The 22,784-nt window shown below is 38.6% G+C and overlaps 1 protein-coding gene across 1 annotated transcript; it reads left to right on the forward strand.

Annotated features, from left to right (window-relative positions):
• Positions 1–33: 33 nt before the first annotated feature.
• On the forward strand, positions 34–21,375 carry LOC131778654 (terminal uridylyltransferase 4-like). Its single transcript, XM_059095064.2, is given in 23 exon segments — positions 34–514; positions 1,634–1,738; positions 2,738–2,854; positions 3,397–3,577; positions 4,163–4,251; positions 4,995–5,046; positions 6,332–6,401; positions 7,135–7,171; positions 8,085–8,174; positions 8,313–8,432; positions 9,268–9,356; positions 9,886–9,995; positions 10,226–10,276; positions 11,123–11,188; positions 12,189–12,755; positions 13,176–13,262; positions 14,002–14,351; positions 14,818–15,009; positions 15,249–15,426; positions 16,128–17,944; positions 18,347–18,445; positions 18,883–19,636; positions 19,639–21,375. Coding segments are annotated over 23 exon segments (6,273 nt in total). The 5' UTR covers positions 34–331; the 3' UTR covers positions 20,508–21,375.
• The last annotated feature ends 1,409 nt before the right edge of the window (positions 21,376–22,784 follow it).

The raw sequence follows: 22,784 nt of genomic DNA on the forward strand, positions 1-22,784 counted from the left end.
AACAAAACAAATGCGTTGACAGAATTTGTAATGGCGGCTCGCAGACTGGTAATGCGTACTTGCGATTTGCTTTTCTAGCTCTTTCCATCAACTTTCAAGCTTCCCAAAGCCTTCTACTTCATGGTTATGGATGCCAAACGGAGGGAGTGATTGGTTCCGTTGTGTCTCCTCGAAGATAATGTTAACAAATTTCGATAGATGTCAACATTGTTTTGAACGATGAATTATGCATATTCGGGCTAAAGTTTACCCCCGAACAGGAAATAGAGAATTTTCTATTTTTGAAAGAATGGATTTGATAAATGAATTAAAGTAATAGACTCATTGGGAAATGGAAAACTCTGACATTGCTCCAGAGTCGTCCGGAGAGAATCCAAATAGAACCTCTAACGGGAGACATCCAGAATTGCATCAGAAAGAAGAATCGCCAGTTGGTTCCCAAACTGAAGCGACAAGGGAACAAGAGATAACAAATATTCCCCACAAGAACAGATCTAAGAAGGAAAAAAAGGAGGTGAGATTTTACTTATCCCTTTAACCCTTAAGAGTGAGTTGCATCTAAGTTTTCCAAGCAGTATCACCCCTGAATCGCACATGAAGGTCACGGTAATAACGGAAATGTTCATCAACTTAAGAAGCTCTTGATTGTTAATAAAATTCTCTTTGTCAAGACTTTGGAAAATGTATAGAATTTATTGAGGAGAATATTCCTACTGATGTTTAGTAAGGGTGTAAGGGGTAATCATTCAATTTATACCCACTGTTTTAATGCATGAAGATATCAAGTTTAATGATATGTAACTTGTAAGGGTTAAATAATACATTAAGAGAATTCTCAATTCTTGATGGTTATCAAAAGTTCCATCTAAATATCACCTTGAAATATATGAGATATGTGTAATTCACCAGCCAGGAGGTCTGTATTAGGGAAAACTGTGCCTGAGGCCTTGAAATTGAACTTTTAAAATGTCACTTAAGAAATTGAACTCCACAATGTTGAGATACAGTACTGCTTATGTATACGTTAACTGAAAAACGCAAATTAAGCGTGCCAAAAATTGCATGCAATTGCGTCCGATCTTAAAACATCTGCCTCATTAGTATGTATGAGGTAGTCCTTTTGTTTTTCTATTGTTGGCAGTTTATTGTTTTAAAGAATAGGCCTCAATGTAGTAGCATTAAAATAGTACACAGCTACGAACAACAGGCACTTGTTTATTGCAATCGCCATTCAAACCAACCTTCCCAATTTGCTGTTACCAATGCAACTTCATAATCAAAATACATAAATGATTTATCATTTTCCTACAGAATTCATTTGTCAAAATAGCTATTTCTCACTTCATATATAAAAACATCTGTCGCAACGGCTTAGGAATTTGTTCAAAATAAATTTAGTCTCAGTGTAATATATTGGCTGACCTAACTTCTAGTATAAGGCTAAAACAAATTTCCAACCAGTTTTTCAGGCAAGTAAATTTCTCATTCGTTACAATTCTTTCTTGCATTTCAATTTGACCCTGCAAGGAGAGCTGGGATTTTAGAGGTTTCTCTGACATTTTTGTGTATAAAGTGACTCATGTAGAGGTTTGTTTGCATGTCTTTATATGTGATAATGATTGTTGTCTTGCAGGAGAGTGGAACATCAAATGAAAATCAAAGAAGTCCAGAAGATTTGCTAAAGATAATAAAAGAACTGGAGTCTAAACATTTTGTTGTGCAACATGATAAAATGAAGGTGTGTAGCAATTATTGGGTTTGATATGATACAGAAGGAAGTCTATTATATTGTACAGTACCAACTTAAGCTGTACTGAAAAAGACCTTTAGTTCTCCCATGGGTCAGTTTATTTTCCTGTGTCAGACCATTGAGAAAGGAAAGTGTGTCAGTGAATTTTTTGAACTGATTCCCCTTGTGTCACTAATCCTTGTTATGTTTTGTGACTCCCTAAGACTTCTCTCAACTTAAGCCTTGTTGCCAGATGCAGTATATAGTCAAATCCAGATAACTCAAACCTTCAAGGGAAATTAAAAGAGGCTTGAGTTATCGAGAGTTTGAACTACTGGGAGTTGGAAAAAAAAAAGTACTGGAAATTAGAGGGAAAAGGTGTTTCTGTGTATTTTTCTATTTAGTCAGGTCACATTTTATTGAAATATAATTATTAAGAAGTTAAACAAGAATGGAATAATAAATTATTGCAGAAATGGCAAAGTAATGTAAATGTTTTGGACTGCAGGGAACTGTTTGTTTTGATTTGTCACATGTTGACAGACATGGTTTGAGTTATGGACATTTAAGTGTATAGAGAATGACTTGAAGGGACAAAAGAAAAAATCTTGGAGTTAGAGAGAGGTTTGAGTTATCAGGGGGTTAAGTTATTGAGATTCAACTGTGTTTAGCTGGTTGATGCATGTTTTAGATGTTACATTAAGGCTCATTGATGGGAGATGGCATATTTATATAGTATTCAAATGTATTTAAAATAATGTATGATAATCAGCATGCAAGGTCTTAGAGAAAAAGAATTTTTTAAAGTTGTCGCCAAAAATAAGTGTGTTCGAGGTAAAAGCAAACTAGGATTCTCTTGAATACAATCAAATTAAGATTACAATAAGGATAAAATACTAAGGCTGAAATAAAAATTGAACAAGTTTGAAAACATTTGAACCACACCAGTGAAAGTGAACTGTTTAAGAAAAATATATCTTTTTTTTGTTCCTACTCGACACATTTTAGCAACCAAATAAGGATGCAGAAGGTCCCTTTTACTGTGAGCTTTGTGAACTAAAATTGGCAGATTTGAAAAGATGTCAAGAACATGTGAGAACCAAGGGTCACAGGAGAGCAAACAGGGTGAGGAACATTTCTTCTCTGACCAGATACATATACACAGTTGGTTGAGTATATTATTATGAATCAAACCTGTTTAAGATGACAAGATCTGATTGTAAAATCTGAAGTTTTTAGGTTTGAATCCTGTCTAAGACAGTCCTCAACACACCACAGAAGGAGCATTTGAACTTCTCTCCACTTTATGAGAAAGCTCAGAATTTGCCATCTTTTTTCCTCCATTCCTTTTCAGGACAGTTTCCATGTCACTGATTTTTTAAGTATACAGGTCATATAAACTAGATACTTGTACCTCATTAGCTACATGACTGTGCAGCTTAGCATCAGTAAAGTGGTCAATCAAGAAAAGCCAGTAACTTGAAGTCTACTTCCACTTGTAAGACTTCTCACCATTAGCTGTTTAGCCTATTTCCCTCAAAAAACAGCCTCCCATTTTTTCAGAGTTTCAAGTTTTGACTGGAGATTAATTTGTTCCATACTCACACCAAACATTGGACATCTTCCTTGACCACTGAAATTTTAAACACGTTTGTTTTTGCTCATAGACCAAAGGAGAGTCTTTGTCGCTCACACGGATTACCCCACCTTCCAAAAATCAAACCTTAGCTCTGAGCAAGCTTCTTGACTCTGTTTTCTTGGATCATGGATTATCCCCTGAAAAAGATCTACCTTTGAGGGGCAAGGTAGCAAAAGATGTCCATAAGGTTGTGTGCACCAAGTTTCCAGGTAATGTTGATGTTGATCATAACTTTGTTACACTGTTTGTTTCTTTTTGTTAACTTTATTCACGACCTTTCAAAGTTTTGCTAGAACAAGTTTCTCAGCAACTTTTGTGGCATCCAAACAGCCTACAAATTTTAAAGGGGGTAAGTTTCTAAAGAAACTGTGGTGCTGCGTCAGTGGGAGAGTATAACAGGGTAATTATGTGTAATCAACTGAGTTGCTATTGTAAATTGGCCACCATAAAGAGTTTTAAAACTGAGTGATAGCCCTTCATCAGAGTGAATGAAAAAGGGCTAACACGCAAAACGTTAGCTTTAAAACTTAAAAAAATCAACTGAGTTGATAATACTAAATTTTAACTCTGCATAGGCAGGTATGTGAAGCCATGTTAAAGATTGTGCATTGTTTAATGGCTGGGAAAAGCTTTCAGAGTATTGTTGTGCATGTGCGTCTTTCATTATTTCATTAATTTTTACAGAGTAGGTTAGAGTAGTTTTGGCTCTGGATCAGCAGAGGTGTTGATCCCTTACATTTTTATTAAATTTTTGATGTTAAAATGTAGCATATTTTGAACTCTTTTTTTAATAGAATGTGCAGTGTTCCTTTATGGATCTTCCTCCACTGGATTTGGTCTGAAGGACAGTGATGTTAACCTTGATCTTGTCATTCCAGATGAGGTAGCATTAGTTGCTCATGGTTATGCATAAGAGGTGGCAGTGACCAAACTTTTCCAATTACTTTGTAAGGTTTTATCAGCTAAAATGTTTTTCACTCAAAATCAAGATGTATGAAGACATTTCATAGGATAAGCTGAATTATATACCTGTTTCTGTGGGTCTATACAGTAATAGATCTCAGAAGCTGTCAGGCTGAGTCTCATGTGCCACTCTTTTCCTTGTACCACATTTCAAATGATGTAATTTGTGATCTACTAGGGAACAGATGCACAGCAACAAGGAATCTATTTGTAAAATAAAATACAATGAATGTAAAAGTTAATCCATGCACATTACCTCATCTCATTTTCATCAGCATTTGCTGGGGTCTGGAATTGAACAATGAACACTCTGCCTCTCAAGATACAACAATTACCACATCTGTCTTCTGAATCAAATATTTCTATGTAGATAAGTGGTGTTTCATCAAGGTGAAACGCTTTAGCTGATAAACCTGTCAGTTCTCACTATCTCATTACTGAATAATGTATTGAAATTGTAAGGAGAATTTACAGTTGAAATCAATACTGGGAGCTACTAACTCTACCTGGGTAAAAGAAAGCCCTTATTGCTACATGCACATAATATTCCTCTTGACTGTAAGTTTCAGGAAAAAAGCAGTGATGAATCAATCACATCTGAAGTGTTCTTTGAAGCTATGATATTACTGATAATATTATAATTATTTTATTTTATTTATACAGCTCAATGTGCCTCATGTTCTCCTGTCAATTTTGGAGCTACTTCAAAAAGATGGTGAGGCAAAATGCTTTTCTTATTTGGTTTGTTGTTTTTTTTGTTTGTTTGTTTGTTTGTTTTCAACCAAGCTGCAATAAGTGCTTACTTGCTACAGTGTAGGTCAGATCATGTATAAGACATCAGCATGAAAATAGATTGGGCAAAATATTTTATCAATGCAATTGGAGACCTTGTGATGTTGAGACAAAAACCTTTGGAAACAGGTATCTGCTCAGATCATGTGATTTGACTAGTAACCTTTTGCCTTGAAAATTAAAATTGTGGTGTGGAGAAAGGCTGGAAATAGTACTTAGCTGTGTGCCTAACAACTTATGCAAACTTTGCAATACTAGGTAAAATGCATCTCTGAAGTACTTTTCAACTACTGTAAAAAAAAAAAAAACACACACACACACATAAGGAAATAGAATGAGCACCTTACTTGAATGTAGCTCTGTCAGAAATAACCTTTTACACAAACTTCAGATAAGTGTTTAACCCTTTAATTCCTGGAAGTGATTAACTTGTATTTTCTCACTCTGATGTTTTCTAGCAAATAGTTATTGATAAAACTCAAACTTATCAGGAAGAAGTTTTTATCTTGATCTTACACCAAATTCTCATAACTAATTTACAAGGAATTGTGTCACAGCAAGAGGAGAGAATTAACAATCAGATCTTGGGAGTTAAAGGATTTGATTAAGTCTTGAAATTTATCACAGAATGCTCGAAACATTAGCTTTGAAACTCTTTATGGTGGCCAATTCAAGTTAACATTGCAGTTGATAATGCCAAATTACCTTACTATACTCTCCAATTGACTTCTTTAGAAACTTACCCCCTTTATTGAGATGCAAAACTGTACCCATTCATGACATGTTCACCGGTGTTTTCCCGCGCTTCAGACAGTTGGCTTGTTTTTACCTTGTTTAGTTCTCATTGGCTCTTAGGGGTATTTTTATTTCTTCTAAACTGCCGATGTGATTACTTTCATTGGTTTTGGTTTTCTGATACTCAATGGAAAAGCATCCTGTCTCTGCGCTAACCACAAATTGTTATTAACCCTTTACACCCTAACATCAGTATTCAAACTCTCCTTACTATGCTCTTTACATTTCCTAAGGTGCTGATGAGGAGAATTAATTTTTTCTTTAACAATCAAGAGCTTCTTTGGATGGTGATCATTTCCTTCATTCTCATAACATAAATGTGTGATTCTGGGATGATATTGCAAGGAGAAATTAGGTGCTAATCACTCTTAGGAGTTGAAGAGTAAATAGTAACCTTTTTACCTCTATTTTAGACAAGTACTGCGATGTAAAAAGTGAATTTGATGCAAAGGTACCCAGGATATTATTCAAACATCTTTCAAGGTATTAACATCTAAACTTCATTCTATAATGACAATTGTTATTTAGCTGGTAGTGCCTGTGTTAAATATGAGGCAAATCCTGCCTTCTGATTGGCTACCTGAGTGGGTAAGATGGGCCTATCTTGCCCTCTTGGGATTGCCTGCTTTGTTCCTGTGCTTGAAAAAAAGCTGCTTGGTGCGGACTTCCATACCAGTAGTTTGTAATTTTTGGTTAATTTGAGCAATGGAGCTGCAAAAAGAGGCAGAAGATAGTCAGAACAAAGAAAAAGTGAATGATTGTCATGAGGTTATTATACTATGAAAACCAAAAAATACAAAACTGAAGAACAAAATGAAAATAAGCAGGTCATTTTTGATTCCTATTTTTTTTTTTTTGTTTTTTTGGTTCTTTTGGACCTGGACTTAATCCTGGTGCATAAAAATGCAAAAACTGGACTTGGCCAGTATCCAGCCATCTTGATCTCATGCTTGGTGAATAACGTGTATTTCATTCACATCTTTGTTGCTTTCTGAACCTCTTATACATATTTTATTTACCTTGTGTAAATGTATGTGTACAGTGTTAAAAGTATTTCTGATTTTTGATTTTATTAAAATACTAAGTCTATCTTGATACCACTAGTGTTTCAGACATGAAGATCTTTTTGTTTGAGAATTTGATTTTTTTGTTTGAAAATTTTTTCTGCCACTACGCATTTTGATTAACAAGTTAATGATGAAAATGTTTGTTTCAGTGGACTTCTTTGTGAACTCAGCCCAGGAAATATAACTGTGAGTATTATACAAGTACATGTAAAGTATGTATTCCTGCCTAGTACTTCTATAATGCATAATGGCATATTCTGATTTCTCTAAAAATACACTTTGTAGTGTAAAAATATATTATCAACAGGAGTTCTTTTGTTGTTGTAGTTCACTTGACGATAGGAGCTTTCCATGTGCGGGAGACACTTCTAAATTTTTTTTCTGCATCTTGTAAATTCACCCTGAATTTCTTAAGTTTTCCAGTTGTATTCCATGTCATAACCCTCTTCGTCATTCTTGTCATGGTCATTTTTTTATTTCCTCTCACCTCTTTCCCACTTATTCACCAAACTCTTAGTTAACGGCTTCCTTAGATTTAAAAGCAAATCTCTGTGGCTGATGCTGAAAGTCACTAAAACAAATCATGAATACCGGTAATTTCTTTCATTCAGAACTGCTTGAAATCATACATTTCCATGTTGAAAGCGTAAGAAAGTAATATAGTTACAGAAGATTTCAAATAAGCTGCAACATGTTGAAGTTTACTTTGTAAGAAAAGGAAACCTGTCAGGAATCTGAAAGAGACTGGACAAAAAAAATAACTATTCTTAGCCAGGTTAACCCTTTAACTCCCATGAGTGACCAAGACAGAATTTCTCCTTACAGTATCAGTACAATATCAACTAGATAAGTGATGGGGCCAGAGGAAAATATCAATTTTGGGATAATTTGTTGATCCAATAATAAATTCTCTGAACTAACATTATAAGAATTGTATGGTTGACAGTAAGGAGAAATACAAATTTGATCTGGGAGTCAAAGGGTTAATTATTACAGATTTAAGTATTTTTCATAGTTTCCACTGTTTTTTTACTACTCAGAGATGATCAGTTTAATAAGATATGCAATTAATCTATGAGTAACTGATTATTTTCCTAAGGCTTTCAAGACTTGCTGCTTGTTAAAGAAGTATTGTGATGCTGATCCTCGCGTCAACAAGTTGGTTGTGGGCCTGCGTTACTGGGCAAGGGTAAGTTCACCTGGTGTCTCCTTTCCACTAATTTGGCTTTACTCTTTAATTCCAAATTTCAATATTGGTTCACTGTAAGTTTAGTTACCTAGCTGAAGTACTCAGGTTTGTTTGTTTGTTTTTTTTTTCTTGTGTTAGATTTGCAACATTGATTGTCAATCAGAGGGTGGTTTACCTGGTTACTCTTTTGCTCTGATGGTCATTCAGTTCCTTCAAGTAGCAAAGCCTCCAGTTCTTCCCAGATGGGTACCACATGAGGTGAATCTTTTTTTGTAATAGTTTCAAATGATTCAACAGGGTAATTTGGTATTGTCAACAGAGTTGATAATGTAAATTTGGCCACCACAAAGAGTTTAAAAGCTGATAATTTGAAAGTTAAACCTTGATTAGAGCTAACTGGCAAACGCTAAATAGCTAAAGGGCTAGTGCTCAAAATGTCAGCTTTTTAACTCCTTACGGTGGCTAATTTATGTTATCAACTCAGTTGATAAAACCAAATAACCCTGTTATACATGTGCTCTCCCTCTGACGCAGCACCACAGTTTCTTTTGAAACTTCCCCCCTTTATAAAATAATTCAAGGCTAAGTGATCCAAGGCTAAATTGAATCCAAACTAGTATGAATAATGTAATTGTCTGTGTAAGGATGATGTGAGTGTGCTTGGAACAAACAAGAAAATAATCAAAGGTAAAAGATGACAGAAAATTTGGTCCTTGTATGTTAGGCAACTATAACCCTTTAACTCTCATTTGTGACCAAGTGAGAATTTCTCCTTACAATGTCAATATAATATCAGGCAGACAAGTGATGAGAGTAAAGAAAAACATCAGTTAGGGGAGTTGATCCAATAACAAATTCTCCAAACTAGCATTTGAGCATTGTATAGCAGACAGGAAGGAGAATTACTAATGAGATCTTGAGAGTGAAAGGAATCAAGGGAACCCACTTGATTGTGTTTCCTCATGCTGCTTACAGTTTAGCAACCAAAGTTCTGAGCAGATGCATTTCTATAGTTACATTATCTTCTGTGTACCTTCGTAAATCTCTAAGTAATAATGGATGTTACTGAAAACTAGGGATTTTCTTTTTTCAGGCAATTGACAAAGACAACCCAAAAGCTACTGAAAACTTTGCTAGTGAGAATAAAGAACAGATTGGAACATTGTGGTATCAGCTTTTTAAGTAAGAGTGGAATTAAAAAACCTTTTTTTATTTTTTATTTTTTTAAACTGTATTATTTTGTTTCCAATTATATAGCTTTTATCATCAAAGATTGTGCATTTTGGACCTAGCCAAAACTTGCACTAAAAGAAAAAGTAAAAGCTAGCTGTAGAAGTACTACTCATAAGTAGACCCTTATTTCCAGTTTCTTTTAAAAATGAACTCTCTGCCAAGGAAATGAAAGAAAAGAATTTGTCAAACTGGCTTCTTGCCTGTCGCAATTAGAGTGAGGGTTGGTCTGCTCTCAAGCCTAGTGCCACCTACACAGACAGAGCTTGTCCTAGTTACCACCCCCCCAGCTTTTTACCCATTTCGTATGACAGTTTGCTGGTGGGGGGGGGACACTACGAGAGTGGAGAGCCTTCCCCAAGAACACAACACAATGACATCCTACCGTCTAGTGCCTAATGACAGTCCAGATATCTTTTCAGGATTCTCGACAGTCAGCTTCTAGAGATGATGTTCAAAGTGGGCTTATTTTCATTCTCAGGTTTTACTGTATTGATTTCGACCCTCCAAATCTGGTGATTTCCATCAAAGATCCAATGCCTGTTAAAAGAGAAGATAGAAGGTGGGGTCATCGTCGACTAGCAATGGAAGGTATGCGTAACATTTTCAGATAGCACTGCTCTTCCATACTGGTGCCAAACAGAAAGTCTCCATCCAATATGTATGTACGCTGAGGACGAATTTGCCGTGGTCATTTTCTTTTACGCTTTTTTCTTAAATCCTTGCGGAAAAACTTTGTGCGTAATTTACAGTACAGACCTTGAACTCAGTTAGTAAGAAGTATGAGGTAATCTTTAATGTGTTCTGCGTTTAATTTATAGATCCTTTTTCTACCAAGCGAAACGTTGCTTCCTCATTAAGTAGCGACAAAGGTACGACCTTTTCAATCCTGCCTTTTTTTTTATTTAGCTTTAACTACTGTTTTCCTTTTTTTGTTTATTTGTTTGTTTGGTTTTTTTTGGCTGACTTGTAATTGGTTAATTGTAGATGTGGTAAGTTACTTATTCAAGAACGGGAAAACTCACTCTGAAGCAACTTTAAATACTCTATGTTTAATAATTATGATTATAATGTATTTTGGTATAATTACCGCGGTGATTATAGAAGTGCGCGCGCTCTGATTGGTCGGGGATTACGTCATATCTCGCTCTAATCACCTTGCGCGGGGTGACTATAGCAGGAGCGCTAAATTCTAAAATGGCCGCCACGCGCTTTGTCAGTGTTACTGTGGAACTGATGAACACGATAAAGAATATTCAATTCCGAAGAGCTCGCAAGTTTGGCGTGACACTTTTCAAAAGAAAGATATGAAGTTTTGCTGATTGAATTGAAGAAGCTATTAAATCCTAGTGGAAACTGGCTCTTTATCTCGATACGAGTAATCAAAACAATTGAAACAGAATAGTTTCAGCAGCAAAACGAATATTTCCATCAGAATTCGAAATCACCATAGCAATTATACTAAAACAATCATTCGCGTCAAGCTCAGCGAATAATATTCAACAATATTCACCTCACCCTCGCCGAATAACTGCTAATTATTGCGTTGTTTTTGTTGTGATAATGAAGATAAACCACAACCTAGTTTACGATATAATGATGATAATGATCATCAACATTATTAGATTCTTTATTATGATTTGTAGTATTATCATCATTATTATTATTACTATTATTAGGATTACATTAACTACATAGCTGTTTCCCTTTACCTCTAGCATACGACCACTTCTTTACGTGCTGGAAGAACAGCTTTAAGTATTTTGCATCCTCGTCACAAAGTGGTAAGCAATAATTATAACCTTTCCGGGAAATCAGCTCATATAATCCTGTTTCTTTGTCTAATTTTACATCTACGGTACAGCAGTTTCATTAAAAGCCAGTTACCAGCGATCAACCGATGCCTATAAGATCTCTTACCGCCGTCTATTTATGGTGCGAGCGAGCTGTCCACCTAACGGCACATCCGCCCATTACATTATCGAAAGCCACTTATGGAAAAAGTTATTGGAACACCTGACTACTAACCTTTTTTAAACTGTACTTCTATGCTGCCCAGCCAGAATGAATAAAAGCAAAACCGTTTTAACTATTTTCGTAACATTTTGAAGAGAACGACTGGGGAGAGATCTGAAATCTAAAACAGAACTTGATGTTTGATGGAAGGAGAGGTTTAACCAGATGGGGGATACTGTAATGAGTAAAGTTATTGTCATAATCAAAGGGAATTTCCATCAGGTTGGAGGGGTTTTAAAAGACTGCTCAGTTCAATGGCGAGTTGAATGTCCTATTGTTAAAAATTTCTGTGAAAGAAAAGAAAGAAATTCAAGTAGACTAGAAATATTCAAATAATTGTTGAAAGAAAAGAACAATTATGAAAAAGACAATGGAAAAGTCTGTCCTCAAAATAGCTGAATTGTCAACAGTTTTGTAAAATCACACTGCTTTTAAATGAGTATCTGTTTTTTATCCTCATGTTTTTCTTGCGTTACTTACTTGTCTGTTTATTTATTTTCCCATTTTTCTTCAATTTACCTCTTACCTCTTTTTTTTTATAAGTAAGGAATATGATAACTAGTGCTGTTATGTTTTATGAACCTGTGTGTCGTACTTAATTGGAATAAATAATGAGATAATTAATGAGAACACATAAAAATACGACTGCTTTGAGTATGTAAATTTATATAGAACTTGAATGCGGTAGTACTAACCTGGCAGGTCTGTTATTGTTTATTTTATTTTAACCTCTCTGTTATTTTTGTATTTTGTTTGGGTAAAATACAGAGATACTAAAGACAAGTTCTAAACCATCTCACAAGGCGAATGACGGTAAATCAGTGAAAAGTAAGAAGCAGGAGAGCAAGGAGGTCACTGATGACGAGGGTATTTTTCAATTGGATGACTTGGATCCTCTGACCAAACAGATGCACTCTCTGGATGTTTCTAGGAACGACTGTGAAGATGGTGGTTTGTCTCAAAGACAAACTAAAACGAATGGTGCTAGCTTGAAAAGCAAGGATCAAATTGAGACAGAAATTGAAGTTGAAGTAAGTTTGAGTGGATCTGAAGAGGAAGAACACAGAGACTCCAAAACTGACTCAAAGGAGCAAGCGTGTAGGTCTTCAGGAAAAACCAGCGACGTGGGTGTTACTCAGCTGAAGGTTGTTTATAGATTTGATGCTAAAGTTTTCCAAGGAAACAGTAAACCAGTTAAAACCTGTTGCTTTTGCAAAGAGGATGGTCACGTGAAGGATCAGTGCCCAGATTTGCGGAAGCCGCCTCTGATAGTACTGCCGCCAATGACGCCAACGTTTGCTCAAGTGCTAGATTTTGTCTGCCAGACTTGTAGACGTGAGTACTTCCAACAAAGCTCTTTGTTAATCCTTCGTCATGTACCTTTGTTACCATGCCCGTAAGCGCAGTTGTATAAAACATCAGGGAAGATACAAAACTGATCAGTTTTTGGTTTCCAGGCACTCGGCAATTCTTTATTCGAGTTTTGCCTTTGTTAGTTAGTGTGACACTACGCTTTCTCAAACATTTTAAACTTTCTTGAAGTGACCTGTAAATCATTCGGAAGTCTATCTAAAGGACAAGAACAGAAACTTAACCTGTTTATGTACATGTTATGACTGTTCACACCATATCTTCTAAATGTTCCCGTTCATATGATTTTTCCGACAAGTGTGTTTGCATTTACAGTGTACTTTGGTTAATTTTGTTTCACAGTCAACTCACTAGTCCAGTAATTGCAGACTTCTATATTTACAGGTGATTTTGAATTTGAAAAATCAGAAGTTTCATACCGAGAGGAGGTGTTGAAGAATCTGGAACAGTACATCCGTGAGAAGTATCCAGGTAAGCCATCTATCTATTTATATAATTTATTTATTAGCGAACTTTAAACAGGGTAGCTCAATTCAGCTTTAAAGCTGTCTTCAATGGGGGCCGGTATAAGTATAGGTAATAACATGATCACGAACGCAATTTAGTTTTATTAAGAACGAGTGAATTTTTTAAAGACAACAAAACTGCACGAGCCTTTAGGGCGAGTGTAATTTCTTGTCTTTGGAAATTTTTACAAGTGCTTGTTTACATCAAGTTGCACGAGAAATCGTGTTGTTACTTGTTCATAATTTACCTGAAAAACGCGTCCCAGAAAGTCAAAACGGACGATATTTTTTCAGCGTGCCCTATTTGTATTTTACTCTTGTGCTACAACTTTGCACTCGTGTTACATAAATATTGCACTTGTTACAATTTAATTAACAATTTAACAAGGCTCGATCACAACGTCGGAGCTACTCTCCCAGCTCTTGGCAAAGAGTGCGTAGATTCTTTAACATCCCTTTGCTAACTTGTACAAAGATGCAGGATGCGGGACTTACGGTTTGTCGTCCTTATTCGAGAAGACTAGAATCTCTAACCATTTGTGGATGTCATAGCAAAGGCAGCGCGATCTCCTCGATAGCTTAAGACTCCGAATGTTGGTCCGGTTTGGGGTTTGAATCCTTGACCTCCCGCACGGCAGACCGGTTGTTTTGTTTGAATTACTGCGATATTGTTTATGTTAAGCTGCTGTTGTCTTTTTCCGCAGGCGCACGACTGTTTCTCTTTGGTTCCTCCAAAAATGGCTTTGGGTTTCGTAATAGTGACATTGATATTTGCATGACGCTGGAAAACCGTGTCAAAGAAGAATTGGATTGTGTGGAGATCATCACTAACCTTGCAAGGCTTCTCAAGAAACACAAAGACTGTAACAATGTACTGCCTATCACCACAGCAAAGGTTCCCATTGTGAAGTTCTTCCTTCGCAGTTGTAAGCGTGAGGCTGATATAAGCTTATATAACACACTTGCATTGGAGAACACAAAGATGCTTGCTACCTACGCTAAGCTGGATGATCGTGTTGCTACTCTTGGCTATGCTGTAAAGGTATTTGCCAAGGTATGTGAGTTTATGTAAGTTTGTACAAGACGACTAACCATCAGTTCGTGATCTAATTTCTCCCCTCAATATCACTCCCGAATCAAACATGAGGTAACGAGAATAAAGGAAATGATCACTAACTAAAGATGTGAACCTGTTACCTTAACCCTTTGATCTTCAAGAGTGACCAGCATCTAATTTCTCCTTACAATAAAAGTAAGCTTTCTAGTAACTGAATTTGGTTTCTTTGAGTGCTTTGGTTTGGTTTTGGTTTTGGTTTCATGTAGTCAAGTTAAGGGGTTAATTGGGAAGGATCAATCTCTTTAACTCCAAATTCGTTCACTATATTCGCCCATTGGGTTTAAATGTCTCATAAACATGCCTTGTCCTTAGTCATTTGCTGCTAAATCTTAGGTTTAGTCCGAAGTTTGTAAAATTAATAATGTTTAAGTGTACCTGTGCTTTCTGTCTCATTCCCCGTCAGGTGTGTGACATCGGAGACGCTTCAAAGGGCAGCCTGTCATCCTACGCCTATATACTCATGCTTCTTCATTATCTGCAACAGTGCAATCCTCCAGTCATTCCAGTGCTACAGGCCTTGCACAAGGGTGACAAACCGCCCGAGAAGTTCATTGATGGCTGGAATTGCTGGTTTCTGAGTGACGAGAGGAAAATTGTATGTGGTAGTACTTCTTCTCTGTAAAGCAAGGGGGGAGGGGAATAGTGGCACCCGGTGGCACCCATTCAGCTTTGAAAATTCCTCGCAACGCAACCTTGTTTAAGTAATAATTAATGATAGGAATAAACTGCCTGTCATCACCTGTGTGTGCTTTCGTAGACATCGTTAAAAATAAGTGCATGGTGTTGTATAAAGATCTACTTGAATCTATTGTTCGTGTTTTTTCTTACTCTCAGGGAAGTGCCTGGAATCCAAAGGAGAGGAACAATTTCAGTGTGGGTTTCCTGTGGTATGGCTTTCTAAGATATTATACTGAAGAATTTGACTTCGAACACGACGTGGTTTGTTGCAGAAGAACAAAAAAGCTGACCAAATTTGAAAAAATGTGGACCAAACACGTGTTCGCAATTGAGGGTAAGGTGTTACTATTCTTTATTGCCTCACTTGAAAACACGTTCGAAGACACAGCACGTTCGATTGTATGACCAACAAATTTTGCAGCTTCTTCATAAGATTAAATTAAATTTAAAAGTACCCGTACCAACACAAGCAAACTTCCCGCATTTTGTAGTAGTGTAGTTTGATCGTCCGGGCGAGTGTAGTCCTGAGGAGGACTATTGTCGGTATTGGTGACTGACGTTTCGACAACCCGAGCGGAAGTCATCATCAGAGTCAAGTGAAAGGTTGTTGTCAGTCGAATGTACTTAGTCCGGTTTGTATAAACCTTCTTGGTCAGTTTTTCCGTGATGTTATCGCCTGTAAGACTCAAGTGGCGTAGGTCAGTCGTGATTGGTCGGTTTCGATCCGTTAATGAAGTTAGGTCGTTCTGTTCGGTTCTTTTGTAATTTTAATGTCGTGAATGAGTCTATTGTAAAATATATTCTAAATGTATTCTAAAACTTTTCCCTTACAATTTATGCCAGAACTCTGAAGGAGCTAAGTAATTGAATATGAAAAAATCCCGCAACTGTCAGTTATGGAATTAGCTTGCATTGGGCGCTCCATTGAGCTTTGTTATTGGTGACTTCTGTTATTGGCAATTTTTTTTTGTACTTTACTAGTTATTTCTGTCCGATTCGACGAGAGCTTTACTTCACACCCTACTTAATTTGCAGACCCTTTCAATCTGGACCACAACTTGGGTGCGGGCGTGACAAAGAAGATGGCCAACTATATCCTGACCACCTTTATCAGAGGACGTGAACGCTTTGGAATTCCACGATATGATATACCCAGAGATTTTATTCAGCGGTACTTCTTTGATGTTTACTTTCTTACAGATGGCTTTGAAGCTCCAAGTGACAGGAATTGCCGCGTTTGTAATAAAATAGGCCATATTGCAAGAGATTGCCCTCTTTCTAAGGTCAATCGACGTGCAGAGCAAAGGAAGGAAGAGGAAGAAAGGAAATTGGGTAAAGAAGCTGGCGAAAAAATAGGCGTGAAACAGAAGCCTTTTAGCGCAGGACCTTCACGTCCAAGATCTACTTCTGCGCCAAGCAAACAGGGACAAAACAAGAATGTTGACGATAGTATTCGTCTGTCAACAGCACTGTCTCAACAAGGTGCTAATGCTTCGGATGTAACATCTCTCTCAAAATCTCAACCAAATTCACAAGATCTTTCGTCTCCTCCAGAGGGGAGAGGGGAGGGGAGAGAGGTCGCAGATAAGCAATCCGAGATTCCAAATATGAAAGCACGTGACCAGACCTCTCTGCAGGGCTCGCCCAGTGCGCATTCAGCCTGTGGTACTCAAGAGACTTTGGTGGAGTCAAAAGAAAACATATCTCAACCCATACCGGCAGGCTACGTCTCTGATGTTAAGAATGAGAAAGGTAACGAAGGTAGAAATGTAAATGACTCGGAGGGCATCATCCCAGCTGCGGTTTTACCAGGTTCAAAGGAAGAGGATTTTACTAAGGCATCTGCAACGCCACGAGTGCAGACTTCTTCATCAGTGCAATCCAGTCACTCTGGAGAAATGGAACCTCCTCCCGGCTTCCACGGCACCGGCAGGATGTCTCAGGTGTCCGATGAAGGATCTCCACAATTGTTACCTGATGGTCTCCCACAGTCCCCTCCTGTAAATGCTCCATCACCTAATATCTTACAAGGTCAGCCTATCGTTATGGGTACTCCACCACGGCATCCAATAGGCATGCTCCACCCCCAAATTGCTCCGTTTGTATTTTCTCCCAGTCAACATGACATGTGGCTGAGGCAACATGGTGGAATCATGCAAATTCCCCATAGTCCACCTGTGAGGCCACTTGTTCCTTATCCTTTGTCACCTGAAGTTCAAGGTGTTCAACAACCAACGCAGCAGTGGAGTGGTCCTGTAGAAAACTTTCCAATGGATCATCCCGGCTCCCCTTTTCGGGGATTCCATCGTCTTTGTGAGCACAACCAACGATTACTTGCACAGAGCCCTCCAATTATTTCAAGAACTGTTAATAGGCCATTGGGACCAAACAGCCCTCCCCTTAATGCGACCAGTTATGAAGATCCAGCTATGGTAGAAGGGCAGCAGTTCGCCTCGCCTCCAGTAAGACATCCTGCTTTCCCAGAAGGCATTTCTCCCAGTATCACTCCACAGCAGGCCCAGTTTCCTCCTGGTATCCCTCTACAACACGCCCAATTTCTGCCCAGCACTCATCCACAGCAAACCCATTTTCCTGTTGGTTCTCCTACACAGCAGACTCAATTTAGTCCTGGTAATCATCCACAGCGACCCCCCTTCCCCGTGGGTTCTCCTCCACAACAGACTCGATTGCTTCCCAGCACTCCTCCTCAGCAAACTCCCTTTCCGGTTGGTTCTAATCCACAGCACACCCAATTTCATCATGGTGTTTCTCCACGGCCCCCTTTTACTCCACCACAGAGTATACCACAGCCGCAAGGAAACAGTTTACAGCATGCCATCGGAACACACATGGTCAGTGCACCATATTGGCCATACCGGTTCTATTACCACTAGTTGTAAGATTACTGTATTTTTCAACACATAGATAAAATAACCGTTGTTTAGTCAGCTTTTTTGATCATGGTGGAGAGATTCTCCAGCAAAGTTCAGTTGCTTTTTGTAGGCTACATGATTTTATGTCCACATATCATAGACAACCAGTATAGATGCTTGCAGGGACTTCTTCTTGGAACCAAAACCCAAGCTGTTGGAATTAATGCCCATAGTTGCCATCATGTCTTGGTAACTTGAGGACGAGTTCAAGTTTTCATGCAGTTCTTTTCTGTCTCTGTTGGTGATGGTTGTTGTTTCACTACTCTATTTGTCTTTAATTGTCGAGAACTGTATGGTTAATGTGGTGTACTGGATGTTTAGACAGGAGAACAGTTCATCGGCCTCTTCCGGGCCGCTGAAGTAGAGGAAAAGAAGGAAGACATTCTCCCTACGAATCCCCCTGCAAATGATGAGTTTCAGGTATGTACTTAGTGATCTTACTTGTTGCTTCGAGATTCTTTGTTCTGACTTCAAATGATTTGTAGACTTCTCTGAAAATATATTACATTCCATTGTGATTCGCATCGAGTAATGCCTATATAACTGCAAAAAGATTGCAAATTGCTTTTTTGGATCTTTTCCATGTTCATATAGGGTTAAATCGGATTTTGGTTGTGATTTACACTTTTGCGTTCGATAGTTTGCGAAAAAATTCTGAGAAACGTCTTGATTGGACGTTCTAGTGGCAAATAAGTAGCTTTAGGCTTCACAAGTCTCAGTTCACAACGTATTTAAAGGTGGCGGCAGTGCGGGTTGAAGATCCTTATTGATCTCTACTTCCGTAGCCTATTATATTCGTGCAATTATCACCTCCCCTTCTCTTATATTTCTAACACATATTTCCCATTTTATGTCAGTCTAAGGAACTACATATTGCTCCAAAGAATTTGAAAGCCGCCAATACCCCAGAAGAACATAAGTTGCTATCCGATCTGAACAAAGTGAAGAGCCTATGGGAAGGCAATGCTGCAGCTGAATTGCAAAGCAGTAGCCCTGGTCCAGAAATAGTCAAGGAATTGAATCCCAATGGGCATACTGAAGTTCAAGATTCAAATGATGCGGTTCCTCCTCTCCAAGACACCGAGGCAATGATAAAAGACGAAATATGTTCAACTGTTAACGAGAACTCGATTAAAAAAGAGGATGAAGGAATGACAGTGGATGTAGTCAAAACTAAGGAAAGCGTTTTGGAAAAGCGATTTGTACCGGCTCTCTCGACTCAAGGACATGATGTAGTGGTTTCGAGAAAGGTGAACATGGAGGAACAAGATTCATCTACCTGTGAGGTGACTTTGAAAGATAAATCGGAGGCAAATACGCCTGTAGTAGACAATGGAGAGCGAAAGAGAGCTGAGGAACAAGAACAGAACATTGCAGCTTCGGCTGCGCTAGAAGAAGCTCCCAGAAAAAAGAACAAAAAGCGGGGCGGTCGTGGAAGGAAGGCTAAGACACCAAGACAAAACGAAGCTACAGAGAGTTCTCCAAACAAGCAAGAGAAAACCGTAGATGATGGCACAAAAGAAACAAAGAATACTCAAGGGCAAAATCAACGCCAGAAAAATCGCGTCGAATCCAAAGTTGACGCTTCAAAGGCTCCTCCTTCATCTTCACCCAAAGGCCTGGACCTGAACGCTCCGAAGAAAAACCGAATGAATGCTCTAGAGAAAGTCCTGGCCATGGTGCCGAGTCAAATAAAAGTTCTACCCCCAAAAGGCCAGGATCTGAACGTTCCAAAGTAAAACCGACTGACTCTTCAAGAGACACTTCACGCCGAGGTGCCGATTCAAATCAAATTTCGACGCCTAAAAAGCCTAGATCTGAACGCTCCGAAGAAAAACCGACTCAATCTTCAAAAGACCCTTCTCCCCGTGGTGCTGAGTCAAATCAAATTTCGACGCCTAAAAAGCCCAGATCTGAACGCTCTGAAGAAAATCCGACTCAATCTTCAAAGGACCCTTCTCCCCGTGCTGCTGAGTCAAATAAAAGTTCTACACCCAAAAAGCCTGGATCTGAGCGCTCCGAAGTGAAACCGAGTGAATCTTTAAAGAACAGCCCTCGTCAGGGTGCCGAGTCAAATAAAAGTTCTGCATCCAAGAAGTCTGGACCTGAGTGCTCCGAATCGAAACCTTCTGAATCTTCAAAAGACACTTATCGCCATGGTGCTGAGTCAAATCAAATGTCCACGTCTAAAAAACCTAGATCTGAACGCTCCGAAGAAAAACCGAGTGCATCCTCTAGGGATGGTTCTCGCCGTGGTGCCGAGTCCACACCAGGTAAGAATAAACTCAAAGAGTCACCTACAAGCAAGAAAGACCCTGAAAAGAGAGCACCACAGGAAACCAATCAAGAACGTGGTAAGAGTGCAAGAGCAGAAAAGGCTACTAGTCCCCCCGAGGATTCTAACAAAGTTAAACCTACAAATCAGAGACGGAGAAGACCAAGATCCCAGTCCAAAAGGGGCGGACAGAACGAAGGGAAATAAGAGCAGGATACAAGACACCGAAACAACAGCACGCCCGTGAAACGCCAATCTCTGAAATCGTAAATTATGGACACGTGTAGCGTGTTAAGGGTATAGCACCGAGCCAAGGTGACAAAGATTTTTTAGAGAAAGTGAAGTATTTTCTTAGCGAGATGCAGGTGGTAGAAAATGGGTACTTGATTTTATAGAGCAGCAAACCTGTGTGTGACCTATTCTTGAGCTTCTTGTGCTCCTTTATCCCTTAAAACCACAATATTATTCTGTTCTCTTTACAATTCTTTTGATACTGACGTGGAGAATATGTTTAACAGTCGGGATAGCTTCTTACATTGGTGATCATTTCCTTTATTCTCACGTTCTTTACATTTGATTCAAGGGTGATATTGTAAGGAGAAATTAGAAACCAGTCACTCTGAGGAGTTATAGGGTTAAGTGCATGCTATCGCGTTTTCTTTGTACTCCTTTCGTAGCAGACATACAATAACTCATTGTTGATCACTCAACAATGTTCTAGTAATAGAACGCTGATGATAGTTCATGACTTTTAAAAATTTTGTCTTACAGAAGCGATGGTAGAACTGATTTCTTTTTTTGTTGTTAACTAAAGCACTCGACTTTTTTCCTAGTTTGATTCAACAAAGTAATGGCACTCACGAATTTGCAGATTCTAGTTTTGTTCTTAGTTATTGAAAAGTTCCTTGTGTTAACTCGTGAAAAGCTTAGCTCTGGTGACAAATAACTGAACATTTTCACACGTTATGTTTTATCTTGCAAGAAGTAGGGTTTTATTAAACGACGATTACAGCGGTCTGCCGCCGGCCTATAAGAACTCTTATTGATGTCTGTTGAGCCTGCGAGCAGGCTTTCTTGTTCGGGTCTCGCCGTATAACCCTTAACACCCTGACACCAGTATGCATATTTTCCACACTATTCTTTACACATTACCTAAGGTGCTGATAAAGATAATTTGTTTGGTAATGAAAAAGTTCCTTCCCTGGTGACCATTTCCTCTACTCTCTTGGCATTAATGTGTGATTCAGGAGTAATATTGTAGGGAAAAATTAGATGCTAGTCACTCTTAGGTTTTAAAGGGTTAATACTTCCTTTTTAGTGAGCACAGCCGCCTATTACACCATCGGCAGCCGCTTAGGAAGAAAGTTATTGAAACCCTTGCAAAAGCTATTCCAAAGAAACAATTCCAAATTCCCCCCACCCCCCCCCCCCAAAAGAAAAAACAAAGAAAACAAATCGACTATCTTACACAGCCCAACTAATTTGAAAGTGAACACCGACTGACTCCATTAGTACAATCGCTGACTACCGCTCAAGGGAATTTAAATGTAATGCGTCGATCAATTCGAAGCTTCAATAACTCTAGCCCCACACCGCGGGTAACTCCTGGGCATACTGGTTTGTTTAAATGCCCGCCTCCGGGCAACAATTTTGTTCAAATGCCCCACTCGATTTTTTATGTGAAACGCAAGAAAAAGCGACCGTGACTTTCCACATACTGACAAGCTTTAAAAGATACGCCATGCTATTCGCTCGCGAAACTGAACTTTTTATTATAACCTTAGACACCTCCATATTTAAATATACAACAATCGCATTCCGTAGGATAGACTTGCCACATTCAAATTCCCCACTCCTCGGGCAGGGGACAACGGTCAAATACCCGGCAGGATGTTGGAGCTTTGAATTAATCGGTCCATAACCTCTTACATTTTAACTCAGTCTGAGGGTGCATCTTTTCACTGTTTTGTATACTTTTCCGATGATACTTGAGTTGATGACCAAATCCTTTATTCTCGTGACCTCAATATTTGACTCGGTCGTGATACTGAATGACTGATTTATCCGAAAAAAAAAAAAAAGGAAACTCGACGCTTGCTCAGCTCCTTTTCTTTTTATTTGAACTATGTATTGTACCTCAAGAGGAAGGTGTCAGTGAAGACCTTTTTAGTTCACGATTTGACGATGAGTCCGCTATGAGGTGATCGTTAGCGAACCGACGGTGATTTCAACACATCGTTAATCTCCGGATGTTGTCGACTTAACCTTAAGGTTGACGAACCGACGGTTACTTAAGCACATTGTCTTTCTTCGGATTTAATCTACCGACGGTGAATTCACCACATCGTCCTTCTCCGGACGGTATCGACTTGTCTCGTAGTTGACGAACCGACTGTGATTTCAATACGTTAGTCTGCGGATGCAATCGACTTGGACTCGTGCTAGCATGACGGCGCTTACGTCCTCAGAAACCGCAAAATGTCA

Source organism: Pocillopora verrucosa, chromosome 12 (genome assembly GCF_036669915.1).
Source record: "Pocillopora verrucosa isolate sample1 chromosome 12, ASM3666991v2, whole genome shotgun sequence".
In the NCBI taxonomy this organism is placed as follows: Eukaryota; Metazoa; Cnidaria; class Anthozoa; order Scleractinia; family Pocilloporidae; genus Pocillopora; species Pocillopora verrucosa.